The sequence below is a fragment of the Pristiophorus japonicus genome, chromosome 5, assembly GCF_044704955.1.
Source record: "Pristiophorus japonicus isolate sPriJap1 chromosome 5, sPriJap1.hap1, whole genome shotgun sequence".
In the NCBI taxonomy this organism is placed as follows: domain Eukaryota; kingdom Metazoa; phylum Chordata; class Chondrichthyes; family Pristiophoridae; genus Pristiophorus; species Pristiophorus japonicus.
The window spans coordinates 210796881-210820091 of NC_091981.1; the positions used below are offsets into that span (position 1 = coordinate 210796881).

Consider the following 23211-nt stretch of genomic DNA (forward strand, 5'->3'; position numbering starts at 1 on the left):
TAGAACAAAAATAAATGGAAAATAACCCAGTGTGTGAGCCTGTGTGACAGCTTGTGCTCTGTACCGCCCCTGGCGGGGTGCTGCCAGCGCTGAGGACTACATGCAGGGAGGCAAGGCAGTGAGCTGCCACCACGGCTGTGGTCACCATTCCAGCCCGGATCACTTCCTTAAAAAAAAGCACAACACTGCTCTGCACGTACAGAGCGACTGGGAGCCATGGCGGAGAGCGGCGGCGGGGGAGGAGGTGGAGGAGGAGCGGGCGGGCTGCAGCAGGGATCTCCGGCGATGTGTGCCGGCGCCGGCAGCGGCTCCTCGGACTCGGCGCCGCCCGTGCCCGTGCCGGTGCCCGTGCCGGTTGTGGGCTGCGCTGTGGTGGCGGAGAGCGGCCGCTCCGCCAGCTCGGGGAGTCAGCAGCAGCCGCGGGAAAGGATCGCTCTGAGGAAGGCGCAGCTCCGCGGCTACCCCCGGACAAAGAAACTGGAAAAGCTCGGCGTTTATTCCGCTTGCAAGGTAGCGACTGGAGCCTGCCGCTGCCAGAAGGGGCCCCGAGCACTCGCAGCAAACAAACTAACTCGCTTTTAAAACAAGCTCTCCAGTGAAGTGACATGTCAGAATTAATTTTGTTTTCATCGTATTCGTGTCAGGTCGGGTTGTTTTGCAACAGGGGGCGGGTTTGTTTCTGTTTCTGGCGCTTCTGTGTTGTAAACAATGTGAGGATCGTTACATGCTGTGTCATTTTCTAAAACTCGCTGACAGATTTTAGGTCTGTAATGTCATGTTCGTGTAATTTTCTCGCACGGCAGTGTGGCAGACTCTGTGGTAGGTTATGGACTGTAAATAATGTCAGTGAGGAAGTTTTTATTTCACTTTGACTTCTGGTACTGGTGAACTGCCAAAGGAATATATTTCTTAGTTGTAATAATTTTAATGTGGAACTAACACAGTATCCGTCTCAAATGGTTAGGTTCCTTAATATGTGGTCAGTTGAATGAATTCATATATATACGCCACCAGAAATCTTTGTTGGTGTGCTTGTTGTTGGAGGTAATCAATTTACAGCCAAGTATTAAAGAAAAACTTGAATTTGACACTGAAGTTAGATCAAGAAAGCCGTGATAGTATAAACACTCTGGAGAAGCCATTTAGTTTATTTTGTAAATTGTGTACATAAATATAATTGACAACAGGCACTGCATTACAAAGTCTTAAGTAATGAGAAAATGGTTGGAAAGGGTAATATCATAGAATGGTTACAGCAAAGAAGGAGGCCATCCGGCCTGTTGAGCTCGTGCAGACGCTCTACAACAGCACTTCAGCTAGTCCGACTATCCTTCCATTTCCCTGTAGCCCAGCAGTTTTTTTTCTTTCAGGTACTTATCCAATTCCCTTTTGAAAGCCACAATTGAGTCTACCTCCACCACCGTTTCAGGCAGTGCATTCCAGATCATAACCACTCGCTGCGTAAAAAGTTCTTCCTCGTGTTGCCTTCGGGTCTTTTGCCAAACACCTTAAATCTGTGTCCTTTGGTTTTCAATCCTTCTACCAATGGGAACAGTTTATCTCTATCTACTCTGTCTAGACCCCTCATGCTTTTGAACACCTCTATCAAATCTCCTCTCAACCTTCTTTGCTCTGAGAAGACCCCAAACCCAGCTTCTCCAGTCTATCCACATAATGGAAGTCCCTCATCCCTGAAATCATTCTCATCAATCTTTTCTGCACCCTCTCTAAGGCCTTTACATCCTTCCTAAAGTGCAGAGCCCAGAATTGGACACAATATTCTAGTTAAGGCCGAACCAGTGTTTTATAAAGGTTCATCATAACTTCCTTGCTTTTGTACTCTATATACCTCTATTTTTGAAGCCCAGGATCCTGTATGCTTTTTTAACAGCTTTCTCAACTTGTCCTGCCACCATCAACGATTTGTGCACATATCATAAAATCATAGAAATTTACAGCATGGCAGGAGGCTATTTCAGCCCATGTCCGTGCCAGCCAACAAAGAGCTATCCAGCCTAATCCCACTTTCCAGCTCTTGAACCGTAGCTCTGTAGGTTACAGTACGTCAAATGCACATTCAAGTACTTTTTAAATGTGGTGAGGATTTCTGCCTCTACCACCCTTTCAGACAATGAGTTTGCAGACCCCCACCACCCTCTGGGTGAAGAAATTCCCCCTCAAATCCCCTCTAAACCTCCTACTAATACTTAAAATCTACGCCACCTGGTTATTGGCCCTTCTGCTAAAGGAAATAGGTCCGTCCTATCCACTCAAGGCCCCTCATAATTTTATACACCTCAATAAGTTCTGTCCTCAACCTCCTCTGTTCCAAAGCAAACAAACCCATCCTATCCAATCTTTCCTCCTAGCTAAAATTCTCCAATCCAGGCAACATCCTCTTAAATCTCTTCTGTACCCTCTCAAGTGCAATCACATCTTTCCTGTAATGTGGTGACCAGAACTGCACGCAGTTCTCTAGCTGTGGCCTAACTAGTGTTTTATACAGTTCAAGCATAACCTCGTTACTCTTGCATTCTATGCCTCGGCTAATAAAGGCAAGTATTCCTTTTGCCTTCTTAACCTTATCTACCTGGCCTGCTACTTTCAGGGATCTGTGGACATGTATCCAAGGTCAATTTGTTCCTCTGCACTTCTCAGTATCCTATCATTTAATGTGTATTCCCTTGCCTTGTTAGCTCCCCCCCAAATGCATTACTTCACACTTTTCTAGATTGAATTCCATTTGCCACTGTTCTGCCCACCTGACCGTTTATTGATATATTGGATCTGGGCATGGTGCCGGAGGATTAGAGGACTGCTAATGTAGTAGCCTTGTTTAAGAAGGGAGAAAGGGATAGGCCGAGTAATTACAGGCCTATCAGCCTAACCTCATTGGTGGGAAAATTATTGGAAAAACTTCTGAGGGACAGGATAAATCTACATTTGGAAAGGCAAGGATTAATTAGGGACAGTCAGCACGGATTTGTTAAGGGAAGATCGTGTTTGACTTACCTGATTGAATTTTTAGAGGAGGTAACCAAGAGGGTCGATGAGGGTAGTGCATACGTTTAGTATATATGGACTTTAGCAAGGCTTTTGATAAGGTCCCACATGGTAGACTGGTCATGAAGTTTAAAGCCCATGGGATCCAGGGCAAAGTGGCAAGTTGGATCCAAAATTGGCTTAGAGGTAGGAAGCAAAGAGTAATGATTGATGGATGTTTTTGGGACTGGAAGGATGTTTCCAGTGGGGTTCCACAGAGCTTAGTACTGGGTCCCTTGCTTTTTGAGGTATATATCAACGATTTAGATTTGAATACAGGGAGTATGATTAAGAAGTTTGCAGATGACACTAAAATTGGCTGTGTGGTTGATAATGAAGAGGAAAGTCATGGACTGAAGGAGCATGTCAATCTACTGGTCAGGTGGGCAGAGCAGTGGCAAATGGAATTTAATTCGGAGAAATGTGAGGTAATGAACTCTGGGAGGGCTAATAAGGAAAGGGTATACACATTAAATGGTAGGCCACTTAATAGTGTAGATGAACAAAGGGACCTTGGAGTGCTTGTCCACTGATTCCTGAAAGTAACAGGCCAGGTGGATAAGGTGGTTAAAAAGGCATACGGAATGCTTACCTTTATTGGCAGAGGCATAGAATATAAGAGCAGGGAGGTTATGCTTAAATTGTATAATACTTTGGTTAGGCCACAGCTGGATTACTGCGTGCAGTTCTGGTCACCGTATTATAAGAAGGATATGATTGCACAAGAGAGGGTGCAGGGGAGATTTACTAGGATGCTGCCTGGAATGGAAAATCTTAGTTATGAGGACAGATTGGATAGGCTGGGTTTGTTCTCATTGGAACAGAGGAGTTTGAGAGGAGACCTCATTGAGGTGTACAAAGTATTGAGCGGCCTGGATATAGTGGATAGCAAGGGCCTATTTCCATTGGTGGAGTGGTCTATTATGAGGGGGCATAGTTTTAAGGTGGTTGGTGGAAGGTTTAGAGGAGATTTACGCAGAGGCTTGTGGGGATCTGGAACTCGAAGCCTGGAAGAATGGTGGATGCAGAAACCCTCACCACTTTTAAGAGATGGTTGGATGGGCACTTAAAGCGCTGTAACCTGCAGGGTTACAGACCTAGAGCTGGTAATTGAGATTAGACTGGATGACCTTTTGTTGGACGGCGCAGATATAATAAGTACTGTAAGGAATAGAATATGGCCAGGGTGATGATCTGGACTAGTTTCGATCGCCTGGATGGGTTGGAGAGGAATTATCCCAGATTTTCTTCTCCCTAAATTGGCCTGGGTTTTTAATCTGTTTTTTTGCCACTCGCAGGAGATCGCATGGCTCCGATTGGGGTGGAGTATAGAATGTTTCAGTATAAGGGATGTCGCAGTTGTGTGAGGCGGTCTGGTTGGGCTGGGTGCTCTTTGCCTTTCCGTCATTGTTCATGGGTTTATATGTAACCTTTAGGGCTGCTGACCAAGGTCCATGTGGCTCTTTGTCGGCCGGCATGGACAGGATGGGCCTGTAAATTTCTGTTTCTATATCTTCCTGCAGTCTACAGCTTTCTTCTTCATTAACAACCACACAACCGATTTTAGTATCATCTGCAAACTTCTGAATCATATCCCCTACATTTAAGTCTAAACCATTGATATATACCACAAAAAACAAGGGACCTAGTACTGAGCCCTGCGGAACCGCCTTCTAGTCACAAAAACATCCATCAGCCATTACCCTCTGCTTCCTGCCTCTGAGCCAATTTTGAATCCAACTTGCCACTTTGCCTTGGATCCCATGGGCTTTTACTTTCGTGACCAGTCTGCCGTGTGGGACCTTATCAAAAGCCTTGCTAAAATCCATATACACTATATCAAACGCACTACCCTCATCGACCCTCCTTGTTACTTCCACAAAAAATTCAATCAAGTTAGTCAGACAAGACCTTCCCTTAACAAATCAATGCTGACTGCCCTTGATTAATACGCGTCTTTCTAAATGAAAATTTATCCTGTCCCTCAGAACTTTTTCCAATAATTTTCTCACCACCGAGGTTAGAATGACTGGCTTGTAATTACTCAGTCTAACCTTTTCTTCAGTCCCCCGGTACCACTCTTGTAGCCAGAGAGGATTGGCAAATGACGGTCAGAGCCTCTGGTGTTTCCTCTTTTGTTTCGCTTAACAGCCTGAAATACATTTCATCCGAGCCTGGGGAATTATTCACTTTCAAAGCTGCTGAACACCTTAATACTTCTTCTCTCTCTATGTTTATTTCATCTAATATTTCACACTCCTCCTCCCTGATTGCAATGTCTGCATCGCCCCTCCCTTTTGTGAAAACAGATACAAAGTATTCACTAAGAAACATACCCACGTCTTCCGCCTCCACACACAGTTACCTTTATGGTCTCTAATAGGCCCTACTCGTTCTTTAGTTATCCTTTTGCTCTTAATGTATTTATAAAACATCTTTGGGTTTTCCTTGATTTTACTTGCCAAAATGTTTTCATGCTCTCTTTGCTTTCCTCATTTCCTTTTTTAATTGCACCCCAGGACATTCTATATTCCTCTAGAGTTTCTACAGTAGAAACAGAAACATAGAAAATAGGTGCAGGAGTAGGCCATTTGGCCCTTCGAGCCTGCACCACCATTTAATAAGATAATAGCTAATCATTCACCTCAGTGGCCCTTTCCTGCTTTCTCTCCATACCCTTGATCCCTTTAGCCATAAGGGCCATATCTAACTCCCTCTTGAATATATCCAATGAACTGGCATCAATAACTCTCTGCAGTAGAGAATTCTACAGGTTAACAACTCTCTGAGTGAAGAAGTTCCTCCTCATCTCAGTCCTAAATGGCTTACCCCTTATCCTTAGACTGCGTCCCCTGGTTCTGGACTTCCCCAACATCGGGAACATTCTTCCTGCATCTAACCTGTCCAGTCCCATCAGAATTTTATATGTTTCTATGAGATCCCCTCTCATCCTTCGAAACTCCAGTGAATACAGGCCCAGTCGATCCAGTCTCTCCTCATGTCAGTCCTGCCATCCCAGGAATCAGTCTGGTGAACCTTCGCTGCACTCCCTCAATAGCAAGAACGTCCTTCCTCAGATTAGGAGACCAAAACTGAACACACTATTCCAGGTGGGGCCTCACCAAGGCCCTGTACAACTGCAGTAAGACTTCCCTGCTCCTATACTCAAATCCCCTTGCTATGAAGGCCAACATACCATTTGCCTTCTTCACCGCCTGCTGTACCTGCATGCCAACCTTCAATGACTGATGAACCATGACACCCAGGTCTCGCTGCACCTCCCCTTTTCCTAATCTGCCGCCATTCAGATAATATTCTGCCTTTGTGTTTTTGCCCCCAAAGTGGATAACCTCACATTTATCCACGTTATATTGCATCTGCCATGTATTTGCCCACTCGCCTAACCTGTCCAATCACCCTGCAGCCTCTTAGCGTCCTCCTCACAGCTCACACCGCCACCAAGTTTAGTGTCATCTGCAAACTTGGAGATATTACACTCAATTCCATCACCTAAATCATTAATATGTATTGTAAAGAGCTGGTGTCCCAGCACTGAGCCCTGCGGCACTCTACTAGTCACTGCCTGCCATTCTGAAAAGAATCCTGACTCTCTGCTTCCTGTTTGTCAACCAGTTCACTATCCACGTCAATACATTACCCCCAATACCATGTGTTTTAATTTTGCACACCAATCTCTTGTGTGGGACCTTGTCAAAAGCCTTTTGAAAGTCCAAATACACCACATCCACTGGTTCTCCACTGTCCACTCTACTTATTACATCCTCAAAAAATTCCAGAAGATTTGTCAAGCATGATTTCCCTTTCATAAATCCATGCTGACTTGGACCAATCCTATCACTGCTTTCCAAATGTGCTGCTATTTCATCCTTAATGATTGATTCCAACATTTTCCCAACTACTGATGTCAGGCTAACTGGTCTATAATTACCCGATTGCTCTCCCTACTTTTTAAAAAAGCTTTGTTACATTAGCAACCCTCCTGTCCATAGGAACTGATCCAGAGTCGATAGACTGTTGGAAAATTATCACCAATGCATCCACTATTTCTAGGGCCACTTCCTTAAGGTGGCACTGAGCCCTGTGGCACCCCACTAGTCACCACCTGCCATTCTGAAAAGGTCCTGTTTATCCAGATTCTCTGCTTCCTGTCTGCCAACCAGTTCTCTATCCATGTCAGTACATTACCCCCAATACCATGTGCTTTAATTTTGCACACCAATCTCTTGTGTGAGACCTTGTCAAAAGCCTTTTGAAAGTCCAAATACACCACATCCACTGGTTCTCCCTTGTTCACTCTACTAGTTGCATCCTCAAAAAATTCTAGAAGATTTTTCAAGCATGATTTCCCTTTCATAAATCCATGCTGATTTGGACCGAACCTGTCACTGCTTTGCAAATGCGCTGCTATTTCATCTCTAATAATTGATTCCAACATTTTCCCCAATACTGATGTCAGTTTAACCGGTCTATAAATTCTCCATTTTCTTTCTCCCTCCTTTTTTTAAAAAGTGGTGTTACATTAGCTACCCTCCAGTCCATAGGAACTGATCCAGAGTCGATAGATTGTTGGAAAATGATCACCAATGCATCCATTATTTCTAGTTTGAGCCCTTGGTATCCGTCATAAGCCTCCCTTTTTTTCTTTATCCCACCCTGTATGTCCCTTGACATCCAGGGGGCTCTAGATTTGTTAGTCTCAACCTTTTTCTTTAAGGGAACATACTTTTTCTGAACTCTCCTTCTTGAATGCCTGCCATTGCTCTGACAGGTGAGATGCAGGAAGAATGTTCCCGATGTTGGGGAAGTCCAGAAGCAGGGGGTCACAGTCTAAGGATAAGGGGTAAACCATATAGGACCGAGGTGAGGAGAAACTTTTTCACCCAGAGAATGGTGAACCTGTGGAATTCTGTACCACAGAAAGTTGTTGAGTCCAGTTCTTTGGATATATTCAAGAGGGAGTTAGATGTGGCCCTCACGGCTAAGGGGATCAGGGGGTATGGAGAGAAGGCAGGAGTGAGGTACTGAAGTTGCATGATCAGCCATGATCAGATTGAATGGCGGTGCAGGCTCGAAAGGTCAAATGGCCTGCTCCTGCACCTATTTTCTATGTTTCTATGTTTCCAAATTCACTTTCTACTTTTCTGCTTTCCACTTCCAGCTTTGCTTCTCTCCCTATTGAATCTACTCTCTGGTTCCCATCCCTTTGCCAAGCTTGTTTAAAACCTCCCCAGCACCACTAGCAACCCCCCGCCCCACGAGGATTTTGGTCCCGGCTCTGTTGAGGTGCAACCCGCCTGGCTTGTACAGGTCCCACCTCCCCCAGAAATGGGCCCAATGTCTCGGGAACCTAAAGCCTTCCCTCCAGCACCATCCTTCCAGCCATGCATTCATCTGACCTATCTTCCTATTTCTGTACTTACTATCACGTGGCACCAGGAGTAATCCGGAGATTACTACTGGTGAGATCCTGCTTATTAATCTCTCTCTTAGTTCCCTAAAATCTGCCTGCAGGACCTCACTCTTCTTTATACCTATGTCATTGGTACCGATATGGATCACGACCTCCGGCTGTTCACCCTACCCCCCCCCCCCCCCCCCCCAGAATGCCCTGCAGCCGCTAGATGACCTCCTTGAACTTGGTACCAGGGAGGCAACATACCATCCTGGAGTCACGTCTGCGACCGCAGAACCACCTGTCTGCTCCCCCAACTATCGAATCCCCTACCACTATTTCTCTTCCACTCTTCTTCGAACCCCCACCCCGGCGCAACTGAGCCACCCGTGGTGCTGTGGACTTGGCTCTGGCTGCACTCCCCAGAGGAACCATCGCCCCCACCAGTATTCAGAACAGAATGCTGGTTGGAGAGTGAAAAGCACTTAGTGGACTCCTGCACTACCTGCCTGGTCCTCCTCTTCAGTCTGGTGGTCACCCACTTCCTCTCTGCCTGCACACACTAAAGCTGCGGAGTGACCACCTCTTGAAATGTGTTATCCATGAAGTTCTCAGCCTCATGGATGCATTGCGGTGACTCCAGCCGCCGCTCAAGCTCCGAAACCCTGAGCTCAAATTGCAGTAGCTGGTGATACTTCCTGAACATGTGGTCGTTCAAGCTACGTGAAGTGTCCAGGACTTCCCACATGGCACAGGATGTGCACTCCACGGGACTGAGCTGCCCTGCTGTGCCTCTACTTATTTGACTATGAACTGTTTGTCTGTGAAATAAACTTAAAACTAGAAGACAAAAACACTCAGCAGCGACTCACCAATCAGCTGTTTCCCTTGAGCCGACATCACTCTGACGTCGCACTTTCGATTTTTGCCTCTGTTGAGTCGCTCCCGCTCCTTTGCTGCTCTGCTCCGCCTCCTCTCAAGTCCACTGCCTTGTATTTTATTTAACTAACTTGGTTTTTAAGTTTTGAAATATCACTCAATTATCTACTTACAGTTTCTAATCTATAATCACGGCTCTTAATTTACACCAATGCCCTAGTTTTAGAGAAAAAGAGAGAAATAGAGAGAAATACTCACCAACCAATCACTTTCCTGCTTTTCTGTGACATCGCACTTTGATTTCCCCCCCTGCCCCCAACTGGTCTGTTCACTCCGCTTCCAACACCTAATGGCCGCCTCCTCCGCTCTGCTCCCGTTGCTGGTCACAAGCACTAGCTCATCCTATAAGCACTTACACACTTATGTAAGAGGTGCTCTGATTTTTCATTCCAAGCTGGGAAGATAATTACTTTCAAAATAGTTATTAATAATTTGTTTTTATTAATCTTGTCTTTATATCAGTAAATTTTAATGATTGCAACATTTAAATACAGAATTTATACACTACAGAGGATCTAATGTGTATGCCACATGAATGTCATGTGTCCCTAATCCCTTTAGGCTGAAGAATCCTGCAAGTGCAATGGCTGGAAGAATCCAAATCCCCCTCCCACTCCTCCAAGAGTAAACCTCCAGCAGACTGCGGTCAATCTTACAGAACAGTGCCGGAGCTGTGGCCATACACTCGGTAAGCACAGAGCTTTCTTCAACCCCATTTCTGCCTCAGGATGCACAGTGCCGTCTAACCTCTTAATTCAAAGTTGTTTAATTCAAATGATCTGCGAATTTCAACATCACTTCTCCAATTTGTCAGTGCCAGTAGAAAGTTCTGTGCTACTTTGAGCCAGGAAATTGAAATTGCTGCTTCCTCTAACATTTCAAGGTTTGTTTTCAGTTTTTCACTGTATGAAGAATCCTTCATCTGGGATGGGAGAGAAAGGTGAATGGTGTAGATAAAATTATCAATAAAATCCACCCTCAGTCAACTGATGAGATAAAAACAAAGTAACATTGACAATATCTGTAGAGGTTTTGTGAACAAGATCATTACATATTCTTTAGTTAGTGAAGCAGGAGTGCAGAGCTGGTAAGGCACAGACTAATATGTAAAGAGATGGAGGGTATTTTTTTTTTTTTTTAACGGTCCAGATTTTAGTCAAATTAAATATTCTTTAAAAAAAAAACTTCTGGCAAAAGAAAACACAGCTTTATCTTTCGGCAAATTTCACACAACAGTGGGAGTAATTTTTGACTTTCGGTGTAAAACAGTTCTATTTTAGTTTCCACTGCTTTAAGACCCTCCAGAATCTCATGCTAATACCACATAATCAAGGTGTCTAACCTTGTTCGCATAATGATTCACAGTTCTAAGTACAAACTCCACTGGTTCTACAAAGTTTAAGAGACAAAATTTGTGTGCAAATCAAATTTAATGGCGAGCATCACAAGGAGGTGGCAAACTTTAGAAAGATTCAGGGGAGCATTAAAATACATCTCAACCCACCAGCAACCTTTGCCAAGGTGTGAGATTGAGAAATGGCAGGCCAGGAAGAAAGGAAGTGGATACATCGGAGCAGGCATGAATCTCCAGATAAGCGATGGTAGAGCCCAGCATGTAGCCTTCTCTTTAATGGCTGCTGAAATTGAGTTGATGCTGCGTGAGATGCTTGAGAGAAGTGTTTTATTCTATGCCACTCTATAGCACCATCCCATAGGTCAGTACTGCAGCATAACTGAAAGAACGTGCAGTCAAGTTACAAGTCACAGTTGACCATTATTGTATCTGCACATGTGCAAGTTCTATGCTGCATGGTAGCCACTGGTGTCTTTGCAGCAGATGGCAGAGCTTGGCTTCTTGCCCTTTGCTGATCCAGGCTCTGAGAAGGTAGGTTTGTCAGGACCCACAGAAATGGTTAGTGATAACTTGGCAGGTGTAGCCAAACAGGCAATATTGGCTCCTGATCACTCTGGAATGCCTTTTTTTTAATGCAATACCATGTAAAGCATGATATACTGTGATTGGGATGCTTCTGTAGAGTTTTTCAGCAGAAGGTATAGACAAGCATTCACATCTCCAAGTGTGCCACCAAGAGGTCTGCTGGCACAGCTCACATTGCAAAGAGGAACCTCCACCAACAATGCCTGACAAAGCAGCAATGCAGGTGCGGCGAGGAGGGCCCAGAGCACCTGTCCTTACACAGGTACCCTTTTCCTGCAAACACATCACTTCAAAAGATTCCCAGTGGCAAACCTTGGTGCCAATTAAGAGAGCGAAATAAATAAATAAATGCACCTGGCATTAAGGCTGATGAAAACCTAAGTGCCAGCTGTGAGCAAAAAAAACTCCAAGAAGTGCCTTTAAAAGGCCTAATGCACTTACCTTGAAAATATCCTCCACCACCTTTCACTGGTGCACTGAAGACTCGGCATCCACAGCACTCCCGGAAGCTCTTCCATGCCCCACTTTTAATACAGTAATGAAGCTCCAACCTGTTTCCAATGGGAGTTTCAGATGCTCATCCCAGATGATCAATAACTGAGTGGGAATCCGACGGTACTGAGTTCTGCCGGATTTTTGTTCTTTTTCTGTCATGTTACCAACCAAACTAAGGGTGGTACAGAGATGAAGGTCACCCTCTGTGTGTTTCATAACTAAATTTAATCTGCATTTATTTCCTATTTGGATCACTTTCCATTTCTTCGCCTCTTAACATGTTTGTGGATGAGACTCTCTTAATATTGCTGATTTTTCTGATTTGTTTGTACCTTTTCATTTCCATTTGTAAACCTGCTTGATTTACATTAATAAAATCCATTTAGCAGGAAAATTGAGAGCTCCAGTGTATCAGTAAAATATGCTTCCAAATTGTGTGCCCAGGCAATCTGGTCAATCTGCTTATAGCACGTGGGCTGCTTGATTTTCATTGTCTAGCTGGTGGTCTTGGGATTTTTATGGGGCTGTGGGGGATTTGCAGAGCCAATACTGTAACTTTCTTTATTTACCCAGAGGGAAGTGAAATCCTGTTAAAGCTGAAATGCAGAAGCAAGAACAAACTTTGTATTGTTGTGTTTTTCAGCTGATCATGTTTCCCACTTGGAAAATGTATCGGAAGAAGAAATGAATAGGCTTCTTGGAATAGTACTGGATGTGGAGTACTTATTTACCTGTGTCCACAAAGAAGAAGATGCAGACACAAAGCAAGTTTACTTTTACCTGTTCAAAGTAAGTGTAAGGTTAGATCATTTTACATTGTCTTATTCATTTTGAATCTTTGACAAGTAAATAGCTGCCTTGTTTATGAAATGTTTACTCAAATGACAGTAATTGATTAAAAAAAAATATTTCTGCACAAGCTGTTAAATAACCTCCACTGAATAGAATTCACAAGTCTACTTGAGGTCTACTTGCTTAGCAACAGTACATGTTTGGTGGCTATTTTAATGAGATGCAGTTAATTGTATCACCAATCATTGTCAGGTTCTGCTCTGGCTTCTTGGGACCAAGTATCCACACAAACATTTTGAAACAAATTGCAATAACTTGTTGTGGTGTATAAGTAGAAAATAGCATAGTTATCTACAGAATGCTTTAATGCATTTATGACCTGCCATACATAACCCACATAACCTTAGTGCACATGGGGTAGGGTTTACACTTTGGGTGCAATCAGCAAACCATACGCAAATTGCGTTCAAAATTGCACTAGTTTTCCGAATTGAATTAAATATTGGGAAGACTGAAGCCATTGTTTTCGGTCCCCGCCACAAACTCCGTTCCCTAGTCACTGACACCATCCCTCTCCCTAACATCTGTCTGAGGTTGAATCTCACTGTTCGCAACCTTGGTGTCATATTTGACCCTGAAATGAGCTTCCGACTACATATCCGCAGCATAACAAAGGCCGCCTATTTCCACCTCTGTAACATTGCCCATCTCCACCCTTGCCTCAGCTCATCCGCTGCTGAAACCCTCATCGATGCCTTTGTTACCTCAAGACTTGACTGTTCCAACACACTCCTGGCTGGCCTCCCAGATTCTACCTATCATAAACTTGGTGATCCAAAACTCGGCTGCCCGTGTCCTAACTCACACCAAGTCCCATTCACCCCTCACCCCTGTGCTCGCTGATTTACATTGGCTCCCGGTTAAGCAACGCCTCAGTTTCAAAATTCTCATGGTGGTTTTCAAATCCCTCCATGGTCTCCCTATCTCTGTAATCTCCTTCAGCCCGAGATATTTACATTCATCTAATTCTGCCATCTTGAGCATCCCTGATTATAATCGCTCAACCATTGGTGGCTTCGTCTTCTGTTCCCTAGGCCCTAAGCTCTGGAATTCCCTGTCTAATCCTCTCCGCCTCTTTACCTCTTTCCTCCTTTAAGATGCTGCCTAAAACCTACCTCTTTGACCAAGCTTTTGGTCACCTGCCATAATTTCTCCTTATGTGACTTGGTGTCGAATTTTTGATCTCATAATACTCGTATTATGTTAAAGGCCTATATAAATATAAGTTGTTGAATTCCGCTCAAACTCATTTACATATCATGGAACATAAAATCTTCCACGAACCAGCGAAATCGGGCAGCCTTTCAGAATGTAATTTGAAAAAAAATATATTTTTGCATTAAAAAATATTCCTTGGGGTATTTAAGAATGGGAATCAAGTGTAGTTTTATTAAAACAGCCGAAACTCAGTTTGTCGCAAGAAATAAGCATTTTAATCAGTGCGTAGTTCACTACCTGTGAGTATCCTGATTTTAAATAACTTAAAATGTCTCTTTAAAAAAAAAAACGATACAGGATCATTTACTAGTTCTATTGGTATACAGTAGTCAATTTTAATATGTTTTAATATTTAAAAGCTTTTAAAAGGTGCCTATGAATGTCCTAACACCTACAAATAATAGCTTAATTTTAAGAGCCACCTTGAAGGCCCGCAAACGAGCGCAATTAGTGGAAACTCGCAATGATGATTAATTCGATTTGAGGTGTGGCCAGTTTTGTGGGTGGGGCCTGCTTCCAGCGCAACATTGCCAGAAAATTTCAGAGTGCAAGAACTATAAAGTAGTGATAATGGGGGACAACAACAGCAAATTGTATTTATATAGCGCCTTTAACATAGTAAAACGTCTCAAGGCGCATCACAGGAGTGTGTTACATGACAAAACATTTTTTGACACTGAGCCACATAAGAAGAAATTACAGCAGATGACCAAAAGCTTGGCCAAGAGATAGGTTTTAAGGAGTGTCTTAAAGGAGGAAAGAGAAGTGGAGAGGTTTAGGGAGGGTGTTCCAGAGCTTAGGGCCTAAGCAGTTGAAGGCACGGCCACCGATGGTTGAGCAGTTATAATCAGGGATGCTCAAGAGGGCAGAGTTTGAGGAGCGCAGCGGGGGGTTGTGAGGCTGAAGGAAATTAAAGAGCTAGGGAGAGGCAAGGTCATGGACGGATTTGTAAACAAGGAAGAGAATTTTGAAATCAAGGCGTTGCTTAACCGGGAGCCAATGTAGGTCAGCGAGCACAGGGGTGATGAGTGAACAGGACTTGGTGCGAGTTAGGACACGGACTGCTGAGATTTGGATGACCTCAAGTTTACGTAGGGTAGAATGTGGGAGGCCATCCAGGAGTGTATTGGAGTAGTCAAGACTAGAGGTAACAGTGGCATGGATAAGGGTTTCAGCAGCAGATTTCAACTATCCAAATGTAGACTGGGATAGCAATAGTGTAAAGGGCAGAGAGGGATAGAATTTCTGAAGTGTGTTCAGGAGAACTTTCTTGATCAGTACGTTTCTGGTCCAACGAGGAAGGAAGCATTGCTGGGTCTGGGAAATGAGGTAGGTCAAATAGAGCAAGTCAGTAGGGGAACATTTAGGGAACAGTGATCACAGTATCATAAAGTTTAGACGAGTTATGGAAAAGGATAGGGAGCAATCTAGAGTAAAAATACTTAATTGGAGGAAAGCCAATTTCAGTGGGTTGAGAATGGATCTGGCCCAGGTAAATTGGAATCAAACAATGGTCTGCCTTTAAAAAGGAGATTGTTATGGTACAGTCGAGGTACATTTCCAGAAGGGGGAAAGGTAGGGCAACCAAAGCCAGAGCAGTCAGTCGAGGAGGCGGGAGCTCGGAGCAGCGCGAGTCCGGGGTCGGCGAGAGGCCTATAAAGGCCAGCGGGAGTCGAGCAGTTCGAGGAGGCGGGAGCTCGGAGCAACGCGAGTCCGGGGTCGGCGAGAGGCCTATAAAGGCCAGCGGGAGTCGAGCAGTTTGAGGAGGCGGGAGCTCGGAGCAACGCGAGTCCGGGGTCGGCGAGAGGCCTATAAAGGCCAGCAGGAGTCGAGGAGGCGGGAGCTCGGAGCAACGCGAGTCCGGGGTCGGCGAGAGGCCTATAAAGGCCAGCGGGAGTCGAGCAGTTCGAGGAGGCGGGAGCTCGGAGCAGCACGAGTCCAGGGTCGGCGAGAGGCGTACCGGTGCAGCTACAGGGAGAAGGCAAAGAAAGAAACAAAGGTGACGTCACAGCCTAGGGGGTAAGTGATTGGCTGGTGATTGGTGAGTAGTTTTTCTTTTTCTTCTTATATTAGTCAGTAACTTTTAACATTGTTGTTGCCAATTTAAGTGTATCTAAGGGTTAAGTCATGGCAGGAGAGCTCGGTAGGGTGTTATGCTCCTCCTGTACCATGTGGGAACTCAGGGACACTTCCGGTGTCCCTGACGACTACGTGTGCGGGAAGTGTATCCGCCTCCAGCTCCTGACGGACCGTGTTGCGGAGTTGGAGCTGAGGGTGGATTCACTCTGGAGCATCCACGATGCTGAGAATGACGTGAGTATCACGTGTAGTGAGTTGGTCTTACCGCAGGGAAAGGGTCCACAGCCAGCTAGGGAATGGAAGACCAGCAGGAAGAGTAGTGCAAGGAAGGTAGTGCAGTGGTCCCCTGTGGTCATCCCCCTGCAAAACAGATACACTGTTTTGAGTACTGTTGAGGGGGATGACTCATCAGGGGAGGGCAGCAGCAGCCAAGTTCATGGCACCGTGGCTGGCTCTGCTGCACAGGAGGGCAAGAAAAAGAGTGGGACAGCAATAGTGATAGGGGATTCAATGGTGAGGGGAATAGATAGGCGTTTCTGTGGCCGCAACAGAGACTCCAGGATGGTATGTTGCCTCCCTGGTGCAAGGGTCAAGGATGTCTCGGAGCGGGTGCAGGACATTCTGAAATGGGAGGGAGAACAGCCAGTTGTCGTGGTGCACATTGGTACCAACGACATAGGTAAAAAAAGGGATGAGGTCCTACGAAACGAATTTAAGGAGCTAGGAGCTAAATTAAAAAGTAGGACCTCAAAAGTAGTAATCTCGGGATTGCTACCAGTGCCACGTGATAGTCAGAGTAGGAATCGCAGGATAGCGCAGATGAATACGTGGCTTGAGCAGTGGTGCAGCAGGGAGGGATTCAAATTCCTGGGGCATTGGGACCGGTTCTGGGGGAGGTGGGACCAGTACAAACCGGACGGTCTGCACCTGGGCAGGACCGGAACCAATGTCCTAGGGGGAGTGTTTGCTAGTGCTGTTGGGGAGGATTTAAACTAATATGGCAGGGGGATGGGAACCAATGCAGGGAGACAGAGGGAAACAAAAAGGAGGCAAAAGCAAAAGACAGAAAGGAGATGAGGAAAAGTGGAGGGCGGAGAAACCCAAGGCAAAGAACAAAAAGGGCCACTGTACAGCAAAATTCTAAAAGGGCAAAGGGTGTTAAAAAAACAAGCCTGAAGGCTTTGTGTCTTAATGCAAGGAGTATCCGCAATAAGGTGGATGAATTAATTGTGCAAATAGATGTTAATAAATATGATGTGATTGGGATTACGGAGACGTGGCTCCAGGATGATCAGGGCTGGGAACTCAACATTCAGGGGTATTCAACATTCAGGAAGGATAGAATAAAAGGAAAAGGAGGTGGGGTAGCATTGTTGGTTAAAGAGGAGATTAATGCAATAGTTAGGAAAGACATTAGCTTGGATGATGTGGAATCTATATGGGTAGAGCTGCAGAACACCAAAGGGCAAAAAACGTTAGTGGGAGTTGTGTACAGACCTCCAAACAGTAATAGGGATGTTGGGGAGGGCATCAAACAGGAAATTAGGGGTGCATGTAATAAAGGTGTAGCAGTTATAATGGGTGACTTTAATATGCACATAGATTGGGCTAGCCAAACTGGAAGCAATACGGTGGAGGAGGATTTCCTGGAGTGCATAAGGGATGGTTTTCTAGACCAATATGTTGAGGAACCAACTTGGGGGGAGACCATCTTAGACTGGGTGTTGTGTAATGAGAGAGGATTAATTAGCAATCTCATTGTGCGAGGCCCCTTGGGGAAGAGTGACCATAATATGGTGGAATTCTGCATTAGGATGGAGAATGAAACAGTAAATTTAGAGACCATGGTCCAGAACTTAAAGAAGGGTAACTTTGAAGGTATGAGGCGTGAATTGGCTAGGATAGATTGGCGAATGATACTTAGGGGGTTGACTGTGGATGGGCAATGGCAGACATTTAGAGACCGCATGGATGAATTACAACAATTGTACATCCCTGTCTGGCGTAAAAATAAAAAAGGGAAGGTGGCTCAACCGTGGCTATCTAGGGAAATCAGGGATAGTATTAAAGCCAAGGAAGTGGCATACAAATTGGCCAGAAATAGCAGCGAACCTGGGGACTGGGAGAAATTTAGAACTCAGCAGAGGAGGACAAAGGGTTTGATTAGGGCAGGGAAAATGGAGTACGAAAAGAAGCTTGCAGGGAACATTAAGGTGGATTGCAAAAGTTTCTATAGGTATGTAAAGAGAAAAAGGTTAGTAAAGACAAACGTAGGTCCCCTGCAGTCAGAATCAGGGGAAGTCATAACGGGGAACAAAGAAATGGCAGACCAATTGAACAAGTACTTTGGTTCGGTATTCACTAAGGAGGATACAAACAACCTTCCGGATATAAAAGGGGTCAGAGGGTCTAGTAAGGAGGGGGAACTGAGGGAAATCTTTATTAGTCGGGAAATTGTGTTGGGGAAATTGATGGGATTGAAGGCCGATAAATCCCCAGGGCCTGATGGACTGCATCCCAGAGTACTTAAGGAGGTGGCCTTGGAAATAGCGGATGCATTGACAATCATTTTCCAACATTCAATTGACTCTGGATCAGTTCCTATGGAGTGGAGGGTAGCCAATGTAACCCCACTTTTTAAAAAAGGAGGGAGAGAGAAAGCAGGGAATTATAGACCGGTCAGCCTGACCTCAGTAGTGGGTAAAATGATGGAATCAATTATGAAGGATGTCATAGCAGTGCATCTGGAAAATGGTGACATGATAGGTCCAAGTCAGCATGGATTTGTGAAAGGGAAATCATGCTTGACAAATCTTCTGGAATTTTTTGAGGATGTTTCCAGTAAAGTGGACAAAGGAGAACCAGTTGATGTGGTATATTTGGACTTTCAGAAGGCTTTCGACAAGGTCCCACACAAGAGATTAATGTGCAAAGTTAAAGCACATGGGATTGGGGGTAGTGTGCTGACGTGGATTGAGAACGGGTTGTCAGACAGGAAGCAAAGAGTAGGAGTAAACGGGTACTTTTCAGAATGGCAGGCAGTGACTAGTGGGGTGCCGCAAGGTTCTGTGCTGGGGCCCCAGCTGTTTACATTGTACATTAATGATTTAGACGAGGGGATTAAATGCAGTATCTCCAAATTTGCGGATGACACCAAGTTGGGTGGCAGTGTGAGCTGCGAGAAGGATGCTATTAGGCTGCAGAGTGACTTGAATAGGTTAGGTGAGTGGGCAAATGCATGGCAGATGAAGTATAATGTGGATAAATGTGAGGTTATCCACTTTGGTGGTAAAAACAGAGAGACAGACTATTATCTGAATGGTGACAGATTAGGAAAAGGGAAGGTGCAACGAGACCTGGGTGTCATGGTACATCAGTCATTGAAGGTTAGCATGCAGGTACAGCAGGCGGTTAAGAAAGCAAATGGCATGTTGGCCTTCATAGCGAGGGGATTTGAATACAGGGGCAGGGAGGTGTTGCTACAGTTGTACAGGGCCTTGGTGAGGCCACACCTGGAGTATTGTGTACAGTTTTGGTCTCCTAACTTGAGGAAGGACATTCTTGCTATTGAGGGAGTGCAGCGAAGATTCACCAGACTGATTCCCGGGATGGCGGGACTGACCTATCAAGAAAGACTGGATCAACTGGGCTTGTATTCACTGGAGTTCAGAAGAATGAGAGGAGACCTCATAGAAACGTTTAAAATTCTGACGGGTTTAGACAGGTTAGATGCAGGAAGAATGTTCCCAATGTTGGGGAAGTCCAGAACCAGGGGTCACAGTCTGAGGATAAGGGGTAAGCCATTTAGGACCGAGATGAGGAGAAACTTCTTCACCCAGAGAGTGGTGAACCTGTGGAATTCTCTACCACAGAAAGTAGTTAAGGCCAATTCACTAAATATATTCAAAAGGGAGTTAGATGAAGTCCTTACTACTCGGGGGATCAAGGGTTATGGCGAGAAAGCAGGAATGGGGTACTGAAGTTTCATGTTCAGCCATGAACTCATTGAATGGCGGTGCAGGCTAGAAGGGCTGAATGGCCTGCTCCTGCACCTATTTTCTATGTTTTCTATGTTTCTATGACGAAAGAGATAGAGAGTAAGATGAAGCAGAAAAAGGGGGCGTATGACAGATGTCAAGTTGAGAATACAAGTGAGAACCAGGCTGAATATAGAAAGTTCAGAGGGGAAGTGAAAAAGGTCATAAGAGGGGCAAAGAGAGAGTATGAGAATAGATTGGCAGTTAACATAAAAGGGAATCCAAAAGTCTTCTATAGGCATTTAAATGGTAAATGGGTAGTAAGAGGAGGGGTGGGGCTGATTAAGGACCAAAAAGGAGATCTACACATGGAGGCAGAAGGCACGGCTGAGGTAGTAAATGAGTACTTTGCATCAATCTTCACCAAAGAAGATGCTGTCAAAGTCATAATGAAAGAGGAAGTAGTTGAGATAGTGGATGGGATAAATACTGATGAAGAGGAGGTACTAGAAAGGCTGGCTGTACGTAAAGTGGATAAGTCACCAGGACCGGATGGGATGCATCCTCGGACGCTGAGGGAAGTGAAGAAAGAAATCGCAGAGGTACTGGCCATAATATTCCAATCCTCCTTGGATACGGGGCTGGTGCTAGAGGACTGGAGAACTGCAAATGTTACACCCTTGTTCAAAAAAGGGTGCAAGGATAAACCCAGCAACTACAGGCCAGTCAGTTTAACCTCTGTCGTGGGGAAGCTTTTAGAAATGATAATCTGGGACAAAACTAACAGTCACTTGGACAAGTATGGATTAATTAAGGAAAGCTAGCACAGATTTGATAAAGGCAAATCGTGTTTATTGAGTTTTTTGATGAGGTAACAGAAAGGGTTAATGAGGGCAATGCGGTTGATGTGATGTTCATGGACTTCCAATGGGCCTTTGATAAAGGGAAACATAATACAGTGGATATGAAATTGGCGAAGTGACAGGAAACAGAGTAGTGGTGAACAGTTGTTTATTGGACTGGAGGAAGGTATACAGTGGTGTTCCCCAGGGGTCGGTACTAGGACCACTGCTTTTCTTGATATATATTAATGACAGACTTGGGTGTACAGGGCACAATTTCAAAATTTGCAGATGACACAAAACTTGTAAGTATCGTGAACAGTGAGGAGGATAGCGATAGACTTGAGGAAGATGTAGCTTTTGGAATGTGTGGACACGTGGCAGATGAAATTTAGCGCATTAGAGTGCGAAGTGATATATTTTGGTAGGAAGAATGAGGAGAGGCAATATAAACTAAAAGGTATAATTCTAAAGGGGGTGCAAGAACAGATAGACCTGGGGTATATATGCACAAATCGTTGAAAGTAGGTACTGCAGGGAATTTAATCGTCAGAGTGATCTCCCAGACTAGTTTCGATCACCTAGATTGGTCAGAGAGGAATTTCCCAGATTTTTTTTTCCCAAATTGGCCTGGGTTTTTAATCTTTTTTTGCCTCTCCCAGGAGATTACATGGTTTCAGGTGGGGTGGAGTGTATATGTTGTAATACACAAGGTATCGCAATTGTGTGGGATAAGCTTGATGGACCAGATGGTCTTTACCCGTCTGTCATTTTTCATATGTTTGTATTCGTAAGGTTGAGAAAGCAGTTAAAAAAGCATACCGGATCCTGGGCTTCATAAATAGAGGTATAGAGCACAAAAGCAAGGAAGTTATGATGAACCTTTATATGAAAAAAAACACTGGTTTAGCCTCAACTGGAGTATTGTGTCCAATTCTGGGCATTGCACTTTAGGAAGGATGTGAAGGCCTTAGAGAGGGTGCAGAAAAGATTTTCAAGAATGGTTCCAGGGATGAGGGACTTCAGTTACATGGATAGACTGCAGAAGCAGGGGTTGTTCTCCTTAGAGCAGAGAAGGTTGAGGGGAAATTTGATAAAGGTGTTCAAAATCAAGAGCGGTCTAGACAGAGTAGATAGAGAGAAACTGTTCCCATTGACGGAAGGGTCGAGAATCAGAGGACACAGATTTAAAGATTGGCAGAAGAATCAAAGGCAATATGAGGAAAAACCTTTTATGCAGCAAGTGGTTAGGATCTGGCATTTACTGCCTGAAAGGGCGGTGGAGGCAGACTCAATTGTGGCTTTCAGGAGGGAATTGGATAAGTACCTGAAGGAAAATAATTTTCAGGACTACGGGTAAAGAGCGGGGGAGTGGAACTAGCTAAAGTGCTCTTGCAGAGAGCCGGCATGGGCTCAACAGGCCAAATGGCCTCCTTCTGTGCTGTAACCATTCTATGGCCCCAAGTTTCCACATGATTTGCTCCTGATTTTTAGGAGCAACTGGTGTAGAACGGAGTATCTTAGAAATCGGAATTCTGGACATTTAGTTTGCTCCAGTTCTAGTCAGTTAGAGCAGTTTTACTTTGGAACAGAATTTTTTTTCAAAAGGGGGCGTGTCCGGCCACTTACGCCTGTTTTCAAAGTTTCGTAAGTGAAAACTTACTCCAAACTAACTTAGAATGGAGTAAGTGAAGATTTTTGTACGCTCGAAAAAACCTTGTCTACACTTTAGAAAATCAGGCGTAGGTTACAAATTAGGCGTAGGGAACGAGGTGGGGGGGGGGGGGGGGGAAGGGAAGTTATTAAATTCTACAATCAATCCTTAGTTATACTTATACAAATATTATACAAATAAATCCAACCTGAATAAAAATTTATAAGCAAAGAAAAGATTAAATAAACCATGTTCCTACCTGTGTGAAATAGCATCAGCCTTCGAGCTGCTGTGCTTCAGGCAGGCCTTTCATGTTGGAGACAGGCAGCGGTGTGGCGTCAGTGTCTCGACGGCAGCGGCAACAAGCTTCGAGCTGAGCTGCAGTGCTTGAGGCAGGCCTTCATTCTCTTCGTGGCTGGCCGCAAAGAAGCAGCACCGGACGGACCCGAGGCCATTCGGCCATGAGATAGCAGCGGCGTCAGTGGCTGGCCGGCAGCCGAAGAATCAACACCTGACACACGCAGCTCTTTATGGTGCTTGAGGCCATTCGGCCATGCTTTAGGGGCGGCGTCAGTGGCTCGACGGCAGCCGAAGATACAGCAGCAGCCTTCGAGCTGTGAGGGGGACTGAGGCCATTTGGACAGGGAGAGGCAGCCACATCGACAGTTTTATATTTAAATTTGCAGAATGGGTGCTGCATTGTCAACACCACATATTATGCAATGGTTTGCCATCAATTCACTGCATAGGAGAGAATTGAT

General features: G+C 44.8%; 1 protein-coding gene across 3 annotated transcripts in view; it reads left to right on the forward strand.

Annotated features, from left to right (window-relative positions):
• The first annotated feature begins 216 nt into the window (after positions 1-216).
• Positions 217-23211, forward strand: part of kat2b (K(lysine) acetyltransferase 2B) — a 97281-nt gene continuing 74286 nt past the window's right edge. For 2 of the 3 annotated variants that reach the window (XM_070881279.1, XM_070881280.1), the window contains exons 1-3: positions 217-510; positions 9956-10082; positions 12472-12617. In XM_070881279.1, the coding sequence (XP_070737380.1) occupies positions 217-510; positions 9956-10082; positions 12472-12617 (567 nt within the window). The remainder of the gene's footprint in view (positions 511-9955; positions 10083-12471; positions 12618-23211) is intronic. The other variant, XM_070881281.1, reaches the window with a different exon arrangement.